Source organism: Podarcis muralis, chromosome 4 (genome assembly GCF_964188315.1).
Source record: "Podarcis muralis chromosome 4, rPodMur119.hap1.1, whole genome shotgun sequence".
Lineage (NCBI taxonomy): Eukaryota > Metazoa > Chordata > Lepidosauria > Squamata > Lacertidae > Podarcis > Podarcis muralis.
The window spans coordinates 68,256,114-68,272,710 of NC_135658.1; the positions used below are offsets into that span (position 1 = coordinate 68,256,114).

The window sequence follows — 16,597 nt, forward strand, 5'->3', positions numbered from 1 at the left end:
ATGTGAAGACAGGCACCGTTGGACTGAGCAAACAAGACTAAAAGTGGGTCCAGCGGTCAAGGACGGGATTTCTGCATGTGCTATAGAGAGAAGTCAGGGACAGGTGGGGCTCGTCAACCTGAGAAAATAGCCTATCTAGGAGAAGGAAAACTCTGATCCTAAACCTCCACTGCCTTGTGGGCTATCTTTGGGAGAGGAAAACGCTAAGGAGTAAACCCTACACAGTTCCATAGTGGAGTTCCTAAGATGGCTGGATGGCATCTTGTATGCTTTCTTCTGGAAACTCTTGCAGCCAAGCTGGTGCCAAATATATTCTTCTTTGGACCAGTTCAGCAAGGCTGGGTAGGGGGTTTCCATCTGAGCAGCCCAGCACCTCCATACGCACTTCCCAGACTTGTGCCCCGGTGAGGTTACTTCAGTGCTGCTACTGTAGTGATTTGACATGTTAGAATTACTGGCTGGTAGGGCCAGTCGCAGTAGATGGGTTCACACCTCCATTAAGAATGGGAGAGAAATTCAGTTCAGTTTGCATTTCAAGATAAATCTACCTACTTCACACTTTCTGAAATGCTATGTGGAACCAAAACACAACCATCCTTAGAAATTCATACTTCTCCAAATTTTGCAATGCAGCTTACCGGCCAAGTACAGAAATGCATATACTATGAACACATATTAGTGCAAAATGTATTATATTAGGAGAAATACGCACTGCAAAAATATGAGTGCTAAGAGAAATCTGTAATAAAATGCAGGTGAACTTTCATGAGGACTTTTTAAAAAGGAATTCTCAAACTGGAAATAATGTAAAGAACTGAACTTAAGATTTTATTAAAAAAGAGAAACAGAGAGAAATGAAAATTGACAGTTTTGCCCATCCCTATTCCTCATCTATGTTAGAAATAATTATAGCAGCTCAAGTATATTTTATACTTATGGAATACGAATGCTTCTGCAGTGTTCTCTAGACAGTTTCTCAGGGCTAGTTCTGCTTCAAGTATTGAAATACTGCCTGGGAAATGTGAAGTTCTCAATGCAGGATCGCCCTCTTGTACAAACAAATTATCTGCCTTAACATGGCAGGTAGCTACTGCTGAGGAACTATTGACAATACACCTCCAAACTCTATTTTTATTCTCTGTCTGCCTCTGCTTCTTGGCAGGCGTCACATGGAAAAGCCAATGTAAAGATGGCAAAGTGGAAGAGGCTGCCTGCTACTAAGGTTTGTTCAAAAAAATTCTTGACAAGTTTGGGGGGGAGGGTTAAGGATGGAGCCGTGTTTGTGGTGCTCATTTAAAAAAACAATTCAAGGGAAACGGATAAGGGGAGGCAATGCAGTGGAAGCAAAAGTTCAGACATTGAAGGAAAAACCAGAGTGACACTGTTCTCAACAGCAGAAGGGTAGTGTAGATAGAGTACTAGGCTTAGGCTGCAGAGCTCCAAGTTCAAATATGTGTTCAGACATGAAGCTCTCTATTTGACCTCAGCTACTTGTCTTTTATTCACCTATCTTATCTCACAAGGTTGTTGTGTGGATAAAATTGGAGGACACCATGTGTGCTGCCCTGGAGGTAAAAAAAAGGGGGGGTGATAAAAATGGAATATATAATTATAATAAATAAAGAAGTTGGGAATCGGGAGGATTTTTTCCCTAATTTTTAGAAATAAAACCAATCCATCTAACTTATTTCTCTGCGGTTCTGTCAAGCAGCAGATAGAAGATGCCTGGATGAAAATAAATGGCAGCGTTAGCAAATTCTGAGGTAGCAAATATGCCACAGCCCCTCTATTACATTTTTTCATTTACTGAAAAAGTACATCCATTCATAGCTACTGCTTTGATTTAAATAAATAAAAAAACCACATGCATCAGCATGTGCACGGCCATTTGTTAAGAAAATAAATGCAGTGGCATATTTTGTACTGATCAAAAGAGACATCAGCAATTACTATTGAATTTTTCAAAATAGTGCTGTACTTTTTTTTGGTACAAAATTAAAATGTAAGGAAAACATGACATTGAAATAGCATTGCTCTGTCAATCTCCTGCCTTTCTGGCTTCATCTTTGCAGCTGCATTAACCGCACATATCCTGCGTATTAAAAAGCATACAGGCTATCCTTATGCATATTGATACAAAGGGCAAAGAAGTTGTGAATAAATAATGTATACGTATTTCAGAAGAAACTACTTTATTGAAAAACATTGAAGAGAAATAATTTATACAACCACTATTATTCCACAGAGCAGTAGCAACTAATTTACTTTCATTCATTCTTAATTCTGTGTGTGCATGCTATACAGTTTGCATGATGTGTACAAATGGAAGCACCCACCCGATAGGACAATGAACTGATAACGTTCTCTCTTGAGAACATCATCTCTAATTGCACTCATCAGCAGTTACATACAAATGCAAGGAGCCAAAAGCACTTTTTTGCTTTTTCGTATCTCTCATGTTGATTGTGCTGTGGTGGATCGTATAGAAATCATGAAAAGGATGTTATAAAATTAAATATTTTACTCACTGACAAAACTGCTTCTCATCTTCATCTGTGACTTTGCCAGTGTCCCAGGAAAGGGAGAGGGTCTGCTGAATTTCTTCTTCAATGAAGTTTCTCTCCATGATCTTCAGAAGTACAGAAACTAATTTAGTCAATATATTTGCTCTTCATTAGACCAACAAGAGAGACGGCTTTGTTGCTGGTATTTTTCAGAAGGACAGCAGCTAAAGTTCTTCGCCGGTGAAAAGAGACAGCCACAAAAATAGCGAAGTGTGCAAGCATGGCTGTGGCACAGAGACTAGGAAAACAGAGGCAATAACAGCTTGGAGACCAATCATATTTCATTATTCTGCTGAGTAGAAACAAGATATGCTTAAGAGGTCATGTGCTTTGAGTGCCTTTACAGAAGCAAAGGCTCTGATAAGATGTCTCCTCACCCTTAACAGAAATATGGCTTTCTATTAACGGTCAGATTTGATGGTCAGACATACAGATTTCCATCAAAACATCCAGGATGGCATCAAATTGCTGAGCTACTTTTAAAAAAAAAAGTTTTTAAACCCTAAACATTTTTTTCTCGGCTTGCTTAGCAAAGCTTAGGATTTCTGCCCTTCTGTAGCATACTTGAAGTCGCTAAAGCAGAAAGTGGAACGGTGGGACCAAATACCTCTGCCAGATAAGGAAAACTTTATTGAGCAAGAGCAATTTACCACAGGGATAAAGAAAGAGCAGAAATTTAGAGCTTCAAGACTATCCTCTCAAGGAAGGCATCAGAGTTCAGCTGTACAGAGAATTAAGCTTCGTTTAAAATACACAGCACTATCAAACCACTTACAGACTATTCTGATTCCTCACAATAATCCTAAAAGGAAGGGGGTTCAGAATTGCTTCTATTCTAATAAAACCTTTGAAAAACAAACAAACCAAGGAGCTGTGCAATATTTTAAAAAAACCTGGAATTAAAAAGAACAAGAAATAATAACAACATATAGGCTTATATTCTAAATACACAAGAAGGATAGGAGAATGGGAAACATGTGAATATCTGAACTCGTTTGACAAGTAAATTATTTAAGGATATAGACGTGCATGCGAAAGTGAAATGGAAGATTCTGTTTGCCAATCATGTAACAGCGCAATTAAATAAAAGGCAGAATTTGTATGTATTCTTTCTGCCTTTGTGAGTGGTTAACAACAAAGGTGTACATGCAGACTCTTGGCAGCCGTCTGTCTTCCTATAATTATGAAATGCTTCATATAATTATTTCTTTGTGAATCATTTCCCGTGACACGTCCCTCATGTGCTTGTGTGTGATATATACAGCAATCACTTGTGTATAAATTCAGTTAAAATCCAATAGAAACACAAACTAGAATTAATATATAAAAACACCTCCACTAAGGAGGTTTGTTCAAAGATGGACAATAGAGAAGACTCCTGTCTAATATGTATGTATACAAGGGAGATTTTTTTTAAAACCAATTAATATTTATTGGTTTTTCCAAGTTTTTAACGAATCAGTGCCAAATTACATCAAATGGAATACAAAAAGTTGACTTCCAAGCCTTCGTCATAGATGTGTCCCTGTTTCCACCTCTATGCTGCTTAAGGGAAGGGAAGAGAAGATTCAAGGGAAGATTCTAACTGCTGATATTGATATTCCCCTTGCATAGAAAAGAACAATGAAGGTCTTGTATGAATGGTGATCTGAGCGTAAACCAGAGCTGCTGAATTATGTCCAGTAGCTAGGATATTGGTATTTTTCAGAATGACAACAGCGAGAGTTATTGACTAGTGAAAAGAGGCACCACACAAGTAGCAAAGTGTAGGATCAGATGTGCATGCAAAGTGTGCCTGTGTGTGCACATTAAGCTGCTTTTATTTCTCTTCCAAAGGAAGACCCATATACACATGGGAGGAGAGGTGTATTCAAAGGCCCAAGGGTTCAGGTGTGAATTTTTAGGAAGTCACCAGAAAGTTAACTTGCAAAACCAAACCATAAATGTACATATGAATCCCCGGAGCCTAAAGAGACTCCATAGAGTCAGAAGACCATGTGGGATATTTTAAGTGCTTCTACATACTAGAAGCATCAATTGCTATAATGTAAAAAGTTGACCTTCAGAATTAAGGTAAAGGTAAAGGGACCCCTGACCATTAGATCCAGTCACGAACGACTCTGGGGTTGCAGCGCTCATCTCGCTTTATTGGCCAAGGGAGCCGGCATACAGCTTCCAGGTCATGTGGCCAGCATGACTAAGCCACTTGTGGCGAACCAGAGCAGCGCACGGAAACGCTGTTTACCTTCCCCCCCGGAGCGGTACCTATTTATCTACTTGCACTTTGACGTGCTTTCGAACTGCTAGGTTGGCAGGAGCTGGGACTGAGCAACAGGAGCTCACCCCGTCGCGGGGATTCGAACCGCCGACCTTCTGATTGGCAAGTCCTAGGCTCTGTGGTTTAACCCACGGCGCCATCCGCGTACCTTCAGAATTAGCAATGTCTATATTCTATATTCTATATTCCGTGCTTTTTTATTATGACATCACCACAAGTCCTCACTAATTATACATTGTAGAAGTTCAGCTGTGATGTCATGACAATTAAAGTCAGAGTCAGTGCATCCAGTGTTTCAAGGTCAAGGATAAAGTGACAGGCTAAAAATTCCTCTATTTTCTCACAGAAACTAAATATGTATTTATGAGGCAAAGGGTTGTGCACTATGCATTTGAAATAAAAAGCATAGATACCCCAACTTTTCAAATTCTGTTCAGCGGCAGAGGAAACAGAATGGAAATAATTGGGGGTATCCAATCACCCAACTGATTTTTCACCTTCCCTATTCTCCCCTCCAGTCCCATCCAGAAGTTCAGGGGGCCGAACGAGGCAGACTCTTCTGCAATCATATGGAGAGAAGCCAAAATATGCAGTTCCATATTGAACACCCCTCACTCTTTGGGGAAGGACAGAGGACTCTGCATCATATCTGAAATGAAAATGTGAATTTCCTTATTCTTAGGGCGACCGTTCTACAATTCAGGCCCAGCTCAGCAAACAATGATTAATGTCGAACCTAAAGCAGAGTAGTTAGAAGCATTTTACCACTGGGCCTAATGTTCTTCCTGTTTGTGCCAGTATTTTTCAGAGTTCGACTAATAAAACATATTGTATATGGCAGTGGTTCCAAAGCTTCTTTTCTCTGTGGACTCCTTGAAAATTGCAGAGGGTCTTGGCAGACGATTTAATAATGTTTCTGTCTGTTGTGGCTATGGTAATGCACTGTGCTATATGCTGTATGTTATTTAATTGCTTCTTTTATTTACATTGCGTTTTATTGTAGTACAGTTTTAATGCTATACCTTGAAGGGTTGTTGCGAGAATAAATCAGATCATTACTGTAAGCCCTGTGCTTTATTAAGGAGTCTTATAGAAATGATTAGCAATTTAAACAGTAATAATAAACGAAGCATCAGCAGTACCTGTTCAGCATACAGGATTTACCGTCTAGCACTTGTAATGTTGATTCAATAGAAAGGGGCATCGTCACCTTCTTCCAAGACACGTAGATCCACTAAAGCAGGATGGGATGCTGGAGCCTACTTTGTTTACACCTATGGAGTAAATTTAGAATATTCAGTTGCAGGTGAGCAGCATATTGTCCCCAAACCTTTTGAAATATGATCTGACCCTTGTTGCCTCTTTGGAGAGATAATCATGTTGAACTCTTCTTGGGGAGTGGGGGAAGAGGGAAAGAGAAGGCTAATTTTGCCTTTTGGGGTCCAGACTTGTTATTTTGTTGGTGGGGTTCTGTCACATACTGGCAAATGCAAGCTGCGCAGATGAAGTAGATTTGGAGCTTTTGCACAACAAACCTGCTTCCAAAGAAAATCAGACTTCTTCAGTAAGGAAAATGCACTGACAGGTGCGAGATAACAGTTGCTTGATGTGGTCATGTTGAGGCATCTGAATATAGACTGTATTTTTAATTAAGGTTTATATTGACTTATATTTTGATCAGGTTCATAAAGTCTAAAATGGGCTTGAATTCACAAATGTTTCTTCCAAGGTAGAAAACCAGCAAGCGGCTCCAGCAAGCAGCTGGCAAGCAAAGGGCCCCCTGGTTTATTGCGGTCATAAAAAGGCTGAGAAGCAGGTCACTGACCTGCTTGCTGTAGAGTACAACTAAGTTGTAAAAGTGGTAGGTAAATAGTAAGGTTTTGCCATTCGGCCTCTCAATATACAAAGAGTCATTTGCCTAAAGGTCAAAAAGGCTAAGCATCTGGCTGGCTGGTATTTTGGGAAGCGTTTTAAAAGCTGTTCCTTGTTTCTTTTTAAATTGAGATCCTTTTACTCTGCAAAGATTTCTTTTCCTTTTAAAAAGCTATATATATTATGTATTAAATATATTGGCTTAAATGTAATTATGCAAAGGATTTAAGAAATGCTAGATTCTTATTTCATATAGTTGTAAGAGTTGTATTTATCCTGAAATTAAGTCAGCCACCAGCCTAGCCCCCCTGCCGGACAGGAAGACGCCATCTGGGCGGTCCTGATATATAGTTGCCAGGCATTTGTTTAGAAACCTTCAAATGAAGGAGATCTTTCAATGTTGATGTGAAACTCAAGATCCTTGACATATGTTTAAGATAAAAATTTAAGATTAACCATTTGTTTTAGAAGGCAATAGGGCAGGGAGGGCAAGAGGTGAGCTGGTAATTAAGATTCCTTGTTGAGACACATGTAAGATATATTACTACTTATTTGTCATTTATAGATGTAACAATATATAGCTCTTTGTGTTCCATATAAGGACAGGAGGATATGGGTGTATCTTTTGTGATTGGATATAGCAGGCAGCCAATAGGAATTTCAACCAGGCTGATTGGACAGATGCAGCCACAGGAGGAGCAAAGGGGGCTGGATTAAGGGAATATAAGTGCTGGCCATAATGGCAGGAGGCCAGGCCAGAGCTTGGTAACCATATACCACTGTGCCTCTCATTTATTTGTCTGACAAATAAATTATTATTTTAATTTCTCTATTGCTGCGTTGAATATTTCATTCCAGCTAAGCGTTAACCACAAGCAGGGTGCTACATTTTAACCTCCTTGCAGCAAATCAGAATGAATGCTCAATAAGCAGGTCCTCGAGAAGCAACCTTTCTAATAAATAGAGGCCAATGCCTTGAAAAACTGGTAGCTACAAATCGACATAAACGTTTCCCACTATGGAAGTTTTGGGCTTGTTAATCCACTTTTGTCCCATTTGTATTAGCCTGGACTAATCCCCATACACATGTATTTGAATTTGTATTCACTGGGCAACTTTGGTCTTTCCTATTCATACCAGTAGGTGCTTCCTTTTGTGCTGCCTCCTGGCTTCAAATCTATTGTTTCTGTTATGGCAATTAAGTACCAACAGGGAAGGCATGCACATAGTTGCATGTGCACCTAGTTTTAAAAAAAATCCCCACCTAAGAAGGGTGGTAATGCACAGTCAGGCAATTGTAACTTTGCTTGCGTAGTTTTCTAGTTTTGTGCAAATCTGAGGGCTGGTTCTATACAGTAAATGAAATCTCCAATAGGATTTAAAAGGACTGCCAGCAACAATTTGGACTGACAGCCTAATCTTATATGGAGAACTAACTGTGTGATTTGATTGAATGGTTGATTATTTAATTTCTATACCACTTAATATATTAAAAAATCACTAAGCAGTGTACAAAAAAGCTGAAGCAGCAACCAACTTAAAATATTACAAAAATACACAGTTACATAAAAATGTTTTATTAGTACAAAGCTACTAATATATGCAATGGGACGCAGATGGCGCCGTGGGCTAAACCACAGAGCCTAGGGCTTGCCGATCAGAAGGTCGGCGGTTCGAATCCCCGTGACGGGGTGAGCTCCCGTTGCTCGGTCCCTGCTCCTGCCCACCTAGCAGTTCGAAAGCATGTCAAAGTGCAAGTACATAAATAGGTACCGCTCTGCCGGGAAGGTAAATTGTGTTTCCGTGCACTGCTCTGGTTCGCCAGAAGTGGCTTAGTCATGCTGGCCAGATGACCCGGAAGCTGTACGCCGGCTCCCTCGGCCAGTAAAGCGAGATGAGCGCTGCAACCCCAGAGTCGTTCGCAACTGGACCTAACAGTCCAGCCTTTACAGCCTCCCTCTCAGTGTCTAGATTTGATTTCCAACTTACGGTGTGTTTTATTTATGGGTTTCATGGACCATTCAAATTAAGCCAATTTAAGGGAAGGCTATCTCCTGCTATTGGAATGAAATGTATTTCTTCTCTTCCCTAATATCCCATCCTTCTTAACTATTGGTTTTTATGATGGCTGGGACTGATGGGAGTTGGAGTACAAGCAACAACATGTGGAAGGCAACCATTCTCTAAACAAGAAGATGGGGGGAAATTTCATCAGATATTCAGATGATGCAAAACAGGGAGGAACAGCTTACATATCCAAAGAGTGGAATAAAATTCAACATGACCTTGACAAAACACAAAATTGGGCTGAAACTAAAAGAATAAAATTCAACAGAGAAATACATCATTCTGCATGTAGGCAAGCAAGCAGGTAAACAGGCATAGAATGGGAGCTATCTTACTTTGCAGTAGTACCTATGCAAAATATCTGGGGAATTGTAGTGTCTCATAAGAGGCACATAATCAGCAGTGTTTTGTGGCTGCATAAAAGGCTAATGTAATTTTAGGTAACTGCCTAGACTCCAAAGACTCCTCTGAAGAGAGTTAAGTTATGGGGAGAATATTTCTTAATCTCTCTGTGTTTTACATGGTTATTTCATCAATCATCACTGACTTTATTTTAAGATGCAATTGATCTAAGTGATTAGAGAAGCAAATTGAGCAGCGTGATCTACATTAAAAAGAAAATAATTAACACATTTCATCTTTTAATTAATTTATCAAAAGCCAGCAGCAGAGCCGGGCATTTAGTGTTTCGCCTCAATAGCAGAAAGATCAGGAGAGGACGTTATTCGTGGGTCAGACCTCCAGACTGCGCCCTCCCCCAATCTGTTTAGGATGGTCAGGAAAACCTTCAGAACAGTTCATGGGGGGGGGGGGGAATAGATTACACTGATGAAATGATTTCCTTAGGGCTATGTTGAAACATACACACACATACACACACCTCTTATTGTTTGGCTGCAAACACAGTATGGCTCATGCATCTGTATAAAGAAACAGATCTGACGTAAGTTCTTCAGTACTGCTAAATGTACTGCAAGAATACTGAACGGTGGTGTTGAGGGAATTATGAACATGGTTTCCTGCTTGCTACCTTGAAATCTGTTCCCAAAAGCATTTAAATACAAGCTCTCTCACATATTTGTTTTGGTAGATGCAATTTAATTGACCCAGGTGCTTACTAGGATAGAGTTGTGTTTAATTTCACAGTCCAGCAGCTAAAGATGAAAAGGAAAAGATGCAAAAGAAATATATTCTTAGATATGCCATAACCTGGCAACTGCAGTGCTAAATATTTCCAGTGCCTCGCTAAATGAGCAAGCACATAAATATACAGATAGTCCCTGGTTTTTACCCCTCATTCCCAATTCCCAATTTTGCTCCTTAAAATGCAGCAAATGTTTCTTTCCTTGGCTGCATATACTTAGTACAGTGGTACCTCTGGTTACGTACTTAATTCATTCCGGAGGTCTGGTCTTAACCTGAAACTGTTGTTAACCTGAAGCACCACTTTCGCTAATGGGGCCTCCCACTGCTGCTGCGCCACCGGAGCACGATTTCTGTTCTCATCCTGAAGCAAAGTTCTTAACTATTTCTGGGTTAGCAGACTCTGTAACCTGAAGCGTATGTAACCCGAGGTACCACTGTAATGCATTGAATGACTGAAGGCTTTACTGTGAAGGACTGGGCATATGCAAAGTCATGAGAAAAGCAAACCAGATTTATTTAGTTTTTAAGCAACTCCATTGAAATAAATATATGTAGAAACATAATGCATTATACATAGTTCCACAATGTGGGCATATGCATAAGAACACACGAAGAGCTCCACCATATCAGACCCAGTGAGCCAACCAGTTCAGCATCTAACCACAAGCTTCCAGAGAGCCTGATAGAAGGCAAATTGCTTTCTTATGCCAACCCTAGTCAGGCATCTGGTAACCTGCAGGTAACAAATGCATTAAGGGTCCAGTGAAAGCATGAGAGGGTTAACCTCACTCCCCTCAGTGCCATTGTACATGCTGGTCACAGCCCTGGTGACTCATGCCCAGTGTCCTTCTGAAGGAGGGCCACTTCTACACCCATAGAGTTTCCAAATTTGGCCAGGATTTTGGTTCTTGTTCTCATGAAGGAAACCCCATGCTTGTAGAAGTGACCCCCTTCAAACATATGCTTGTTATCATGGTATGTGGTCAGCTTATGCAGAAACATCAAGAGGGTGGAACCCTTCCCATTCCTACTGATCTCTTCCCAAGTTTGGTATCCATAGTTACGAGATGCCTGAATATGGCCCGCTGTTGCTCCCAGTAACTGGTACTGCCACTGAAGACAGACATTTCATGTTCCAGAGAATCTCATAGATTGCATACTAAGTATCAAGGCTTTACTCTTCATAATGAATTTACACTGAGCAGAAATTTGTTGATAATCAGATAGAACAATATATCTAACTAGAGACTATATTTATCTCTCTCTTTTTTTCACTCACTGCACACACCTCAGAGCAGCTAGGTGTACATCTGCTATTTGCCACAGTAGTCTTATTCTTGCAGATCTGCTGTAATGACCTGTAAATGGTATCATCCAAGCCATCAGATTAGATCATCATTACTAATAAATGGCAAAGCGTGCTGGAACCTAAGCCAAGGTTTTCCTTGCTGTTATTTTACTACCATACTAACAACAACCTATTACAATATTAGTCATATATCAAGATCAGTCTTGTAACTAGCTATTTTTGTTCTATATTCAGAACAGGCTCCATACTCCCCCCGCATTAGGCCCACCACGCAGATTCAAAATGACTGTCCTGCCTTCTCAAAGGTTATATTGCTATTATTATGTCCTTTTAACGAAATCAGCATTGATTTGGGACAGGAAGAGATTAAAGAGTGTACATGGTTTCCTTTCGTACCATTACAGCTCATGAACAGCTGGTGTGTTATTATTAAGAGTGTTTGACTAGATAGTAACCAAATGAGCAGAAATTTCAGGTTCAAATCTCCCCGAAACCACTAAGATCAGTGGGAAAGCTCTCTCTCTCTCTCTCTCGATATGAGGATGAATGCACAAATACCATATTCCTCCTCCTCACTTGGGGGGGAAAGGCAGGATAAAAAGGTAATAAAATGTTTGCATCAAAATGAATGCCTGCTTCAAAGAGCCATGCACTTAAACTAGTCTGGTTCTTCTTCCTTAAATAAATATACCACAGAATTTAATATAAAGCATTAAACCATTACATCCCCCAGAAGTACATAACAAAACCACCATCCGCAGAGCTTAAAGGTCAGAAGCAAAGTGGGCATTAAGTATCTACTCTCAGTTCAATGTGGTTTACATTTCTTGTTCTTTACAGTACTTTTATTGAGCAGTCCAGGCTACTCCCATATTCAATCAATTTCTTCCTGTCTTGACTTCAGTTTATTTATAGATTTAAAGTTAGCAGTCCCCATGTCTAACTGGGCTTTCAGCTTTTCATTTAACTTCTTTACTTAAGAAAAGGTGGAAATCTATAGTCATACCCTCCTGAAAACAGTATGTGAAACTGTTGCAAGAGGATCTGTCTACTGAGCCAGCGATGACTCATTGCTACCACATTCCATTGTCAAATCCTCCTTCCTTACTTCTTCCGTCACATAATGCACACCTTTATAAAGTATTGTGAAAGTGCCCCCCCACAGAACACTTTCTATTCATTAAAGTAGATCGCTAACAAAATATTGCAGTGTATTTGCACTCCCTAAGGTTGTCTCCTTACATCCTTTCTGTTGCACATTCATGACGATTTGTGCTCATGATGCTAATGGGGCAGTCACATGTGATTCTGCTTTCAATACTTGTTTGCATCTGCAAAAGTTTTGGGATGGTCACACAATTTCATTCCCAATCAGTGCATAGACTTCGTGCTGAAATTCCGAAACTTTTTATAACTCTAATGCTCTGTTTATTTCTCTCTCACTTTTGTTGTGCTATTGCCACTATGAACAACATTAATGTGGTAGCACAACAAACCCAAAGCAAAATAAATCACCACTAATGCACTATCAAGCTGGTTAATTCACCTCTTCCTACTACTTTTTATTTTTTTTTCTTTTCCACTGCACTCAATATTCCATGGTTTGCCCCCTCGGGATTTCTGCTTCTGCCTCACTGCTGTGTAGACATTGCATATAATTGTGTGTGCGCGCGCACGCACGCACGCATGCACGTGCACACACATCACTTGAGTTGAGTGAGTTTATGGATTTCAGCAGCAGCACACGTGCCTATCTGCACATGGTTCCCTCTCTGTTCCCTCTCCAGCACAAGATCCAGAAAATCAAAGGAACACAAACAGGCATCATGGCTGTAGCAGAATCTTTACAGGCACACACATTAAACAATTTCAGTGATAATGATAATAAAAGCGTACTTGCAGCTTAAAAAAAATACCTGCAAAGACTAGTGTATTATACCTTTTATCTATCAAATACTTTTTAAAGAGAAATATAAAAGTGTACATGCATCTTACAATGTCATTAAAATGTGGTGGTGGTGATTTTCTAAATACAAAGAAGTATACAAGCTCAGTTTTTATTGGGCTGCTGAACAGGGCAGTTTATTTGTCTAATTCATACCCATCAAGACCAGATTTGAATTTCCAAAAGGTGTTGTCTTTTTTTTAAAGAAAACATCAATAATCACTCGTGCCTATAGGCAGTGCTTTTTTTTCTTTAAAAAATGTTTAGGGGTACTCCCATTTTCCTACTCATACTGAAATACTGCCCCTCAATGAGGCCAAACTTAGATTCACAAAATGTTTAGGGGTATGCGTACCCCTGCATCCCCCCAGGAAAAAAAACACTGCCTATATGGGTTAAACCAGTGTCTCCTTTAAGGATAGGGACAGGAGGAAGCTAACTGAGTTAGTTAGTTTACTCATAAGCGCAGCACTCACAAATGGCAAAGGTAGGAAGTTGGCTTCACCCGCACAACTGCGGAATAAAGAGAGACTGTGGCTTTATTCTAGGAAGGGCTTTTTAGAAGCTGAACTGTATTTCAACTCCCTGTCAATATCATTGGCTCCATAGTATCATGTAATCACACAAATCAATAGTCTGCCATTTCACATGCTTGTCGTTATGAACAGAATCTTTCTTTTCTTCTCCACAGCAAGCATATTAGCTTTTCTATTGTGAAGTAAAACCTGCATGTTGTGAAACCCTGTGGCTGCCCCCAAAAGTCAAGGCACTGAAAGTAGATTTAAAGCCAATGATTAGATGTGATACAATCACCACAAAAAAGCAAGATATGAAAAATGAAGATGCTGTAAAAATGACTCACGGATGAATTATTTATCACACTGGTGATCTTGAAGTCCATTAATAGCTATAGGTCCACAAAGTATCTGAAATTACTCAAAGTGACAGTCTTAGAGCAATTCTGTATAACTAGAAATGAATCTATGGACACCAAAAGACATCAGCAGACATATTTAAGTGAAGTGTGGTTGGCGGCCATCAACAAGCTACTGAACTTTTCCATAATACTACTAAATGAAGCTTATACCCTTCAAGAATTGATGTATGCTTTTAGTGCCGCCTTCTTCAAATAGTTGTCTGAAGTGTTGTCTGTAAGCCAGGCACTATCCAAAGTACAGCCAGACTTGCTTTGTAATAGGATACTAGATTCTATTCTGAAGTTCATTTTATCTATAAATAAATAAAATAAATCAAATTTTCAAATAAGAAACAGTATATTTTAGTCTGTGTGCTTACCAACTTCAGCTTTTTAAAAATACTTTGATCATTTTTCGGTACACTTAATTCTGCCCCTGTCCATTTTTTTCTATGGAAGATTTAGAGTTGTCTTTCTTGCATCATTTTCCAGTAATCCCTGGGGACCCAGAAATACTTTTAACTATTTTTTTTGACAGGTCAAGAAAACTCCCCACTATTCTTTTCCTGTCAGCAAAGGGACCTACATTCTTAGAAGAACCTAGAGGCACTACAAGTAAAGACCTCTTCAGGCTTTAACAAGCATATGGTGATAACTGAGGGAGGAGAGTCTCTCTCTCCACTCAGATCATGACAGGGCAGCCTGTCAAATACATGGAGCCTGTCCCCAAGAGCTGAAATCCTGAATGCTCAGAGTTCCAGCTCATGGGAGGCTTGCCTGGCATGTTCATTATACGTCTTTAGACATCAGGCGAGAAAAGGTTTCTCTAGAGCTATGCCTTTGATTGACTAACATTCAATGGTCTTTTAAATGTTTTTGTGGGAGGGGGGTGTTGTTGGCTTGTATTTGTATTATTATGTATTTAGTGTTCTCATTTTGTATTTTTATGTTGTGAAGCTGTATTTTAATTCAAAAAGGAGCCATATACCAAACAAAATGAACTTATTCTCTCTAGCCTACCGCCCCCTCCTCCACCACTGGGCAAAATTGTCTATCATTAGTTACTCCTTATTTTAACTGAAGTGAGAGATTTTGAGATTTTGCCTGGACCAAACAAACTTATTCCATTTGTGTCAGACTATCAATTTTATATTGACATACAATATCTCACATATGTTACAGGCACTTTTCTTTCTCCAAAGCTACTGAAGCTAATGGAATCACAGCAATCAATCAGATTTGCTTTGCACCTGCTGTTCACAAACATATCAAATTCCACTCCTTATTACTAACATTCTATTTAACCATTAGAGTAATTTACCTAGTTTATAATCCCTGAGGGAAAAGTAAAAACAATCCATCTCCCCAACTATCAAAATGATATAGTGTTTCACAAACTCTCAGACACGCAACAGTGTTAAAAACAAAAAGAACAAAACACTCCTGTCACAAGGTAACAAAAGCTGAGGTGCACCACAAACACATTCAAGTTCACACATCACCTCAGTGACTCACTGCTGCTTGCTCTATTATTAACTATTATTATTAGATTTATTACCTTCCCCAGAAGGTTCCGGGCTGAGTTACAGCATTATAAAATGCAGCATTAAAACAGTTAAAAAACTAATTACAATCACGACTAAACATATCTCTGAAGCTTCAAAGGGTAAGGAACTGCATCTTCAGCAAATAAACAAGTTACCTAAGGGATTTGAGCTGCATTTATGGTACAATGATAAGAAGTTACAACAGCTGACATTTATGAGCAGGCCACAAGGGTGAAGAAAATGACCTGAGGTAAATTGTGAGCCAGCCCTTAGGTCTGCAGTAGGAAAACCTTATGGGGGAATGAGAGAATGCCAAACAACACAACTCATCTCACAGGTTCCCAGAAGGTAATTTACAGTGCAATCCTAAGCAAATCTACTCAGAGCCAATTCCTATTGAATTCAGTGGGGCTTACTCCCAGCTAAGTGGTGTTAAGATGACTGCCTAACAGATCAGGAGTCAGAAAGTTGTAGCCTCCCTGATGTTGTTAGACTTTGATTTCCATCAGTCCCAGCCAAGATGGGAGTAACTGAAGGACCACAGATTCCTCATTTATAGTCTTTAGGGCTATGCTGGAAAAGGGACTACTTATTTGTATACAGTGGTACCTCGGGTTATATACGCTTCAGGTTACATACGCTTCAGGTTACAGACTCCGCTAACCCAGAAATAGTGCTTCAGGTTAAGAACTTTGCTTCAGGATGAGAACAGAAATCGTGCTCCGGCCGCGCGGCATCAGTAGGAGGCCCCATTAGCTAAAGTGGTGCTTCAAGTTAAGAACAGTTTCAGGTTAAGAACGGACCTCCGGAATGAATTAAGTACTTAACCCGAGGTACCACTGTATAGGCATCAATCGGATGGACTCTGAAATATTTTGAAGCCTGAAAAGAAACAGTTCCCTTGAACACAGAAAAAGAACTGTTATGTCAACACATCAACATACTAGGTTTCT

At 39.7% G+C, this 16,597-nt stretch overlaps 1 protein-coding gene across 2 annotated transcripts in view; it reads right to left on the bottom strand.

Moving 5' to 3' along the window:
* Positions 1 to 6,103, bottom strand: part of FRMPD4 (FERM and PDZ domain containing 4) — a 292,648-nt gene extending 286,545 nt beyond the window's left edge. For both annotated transcript variants that reach the window (XM_077927506.1, XM_028727697.2), the window contains exons 1-2: positions 6,017 to 6,103; positions 2,529 to 2,629 (exon numbers count right to left, since the gene is read on the bottom strand). In XM_077927506.1, coding sequence (XP_077783632.1) covers positions 2,529 to 2,629; positions 6,017 to 6,046 — 131 coding nt within the window. In that variant the 5' untranslated portion in view covers positions 6,047 to 6,103. The remainder of the gene's footprint in view (positions 1 to 2,528; positions 2,630 to 6,016) is intronic.
* Between the last annotated feature and the right edge of the window lie 10,494 nt (positions 6,104 to 16,597).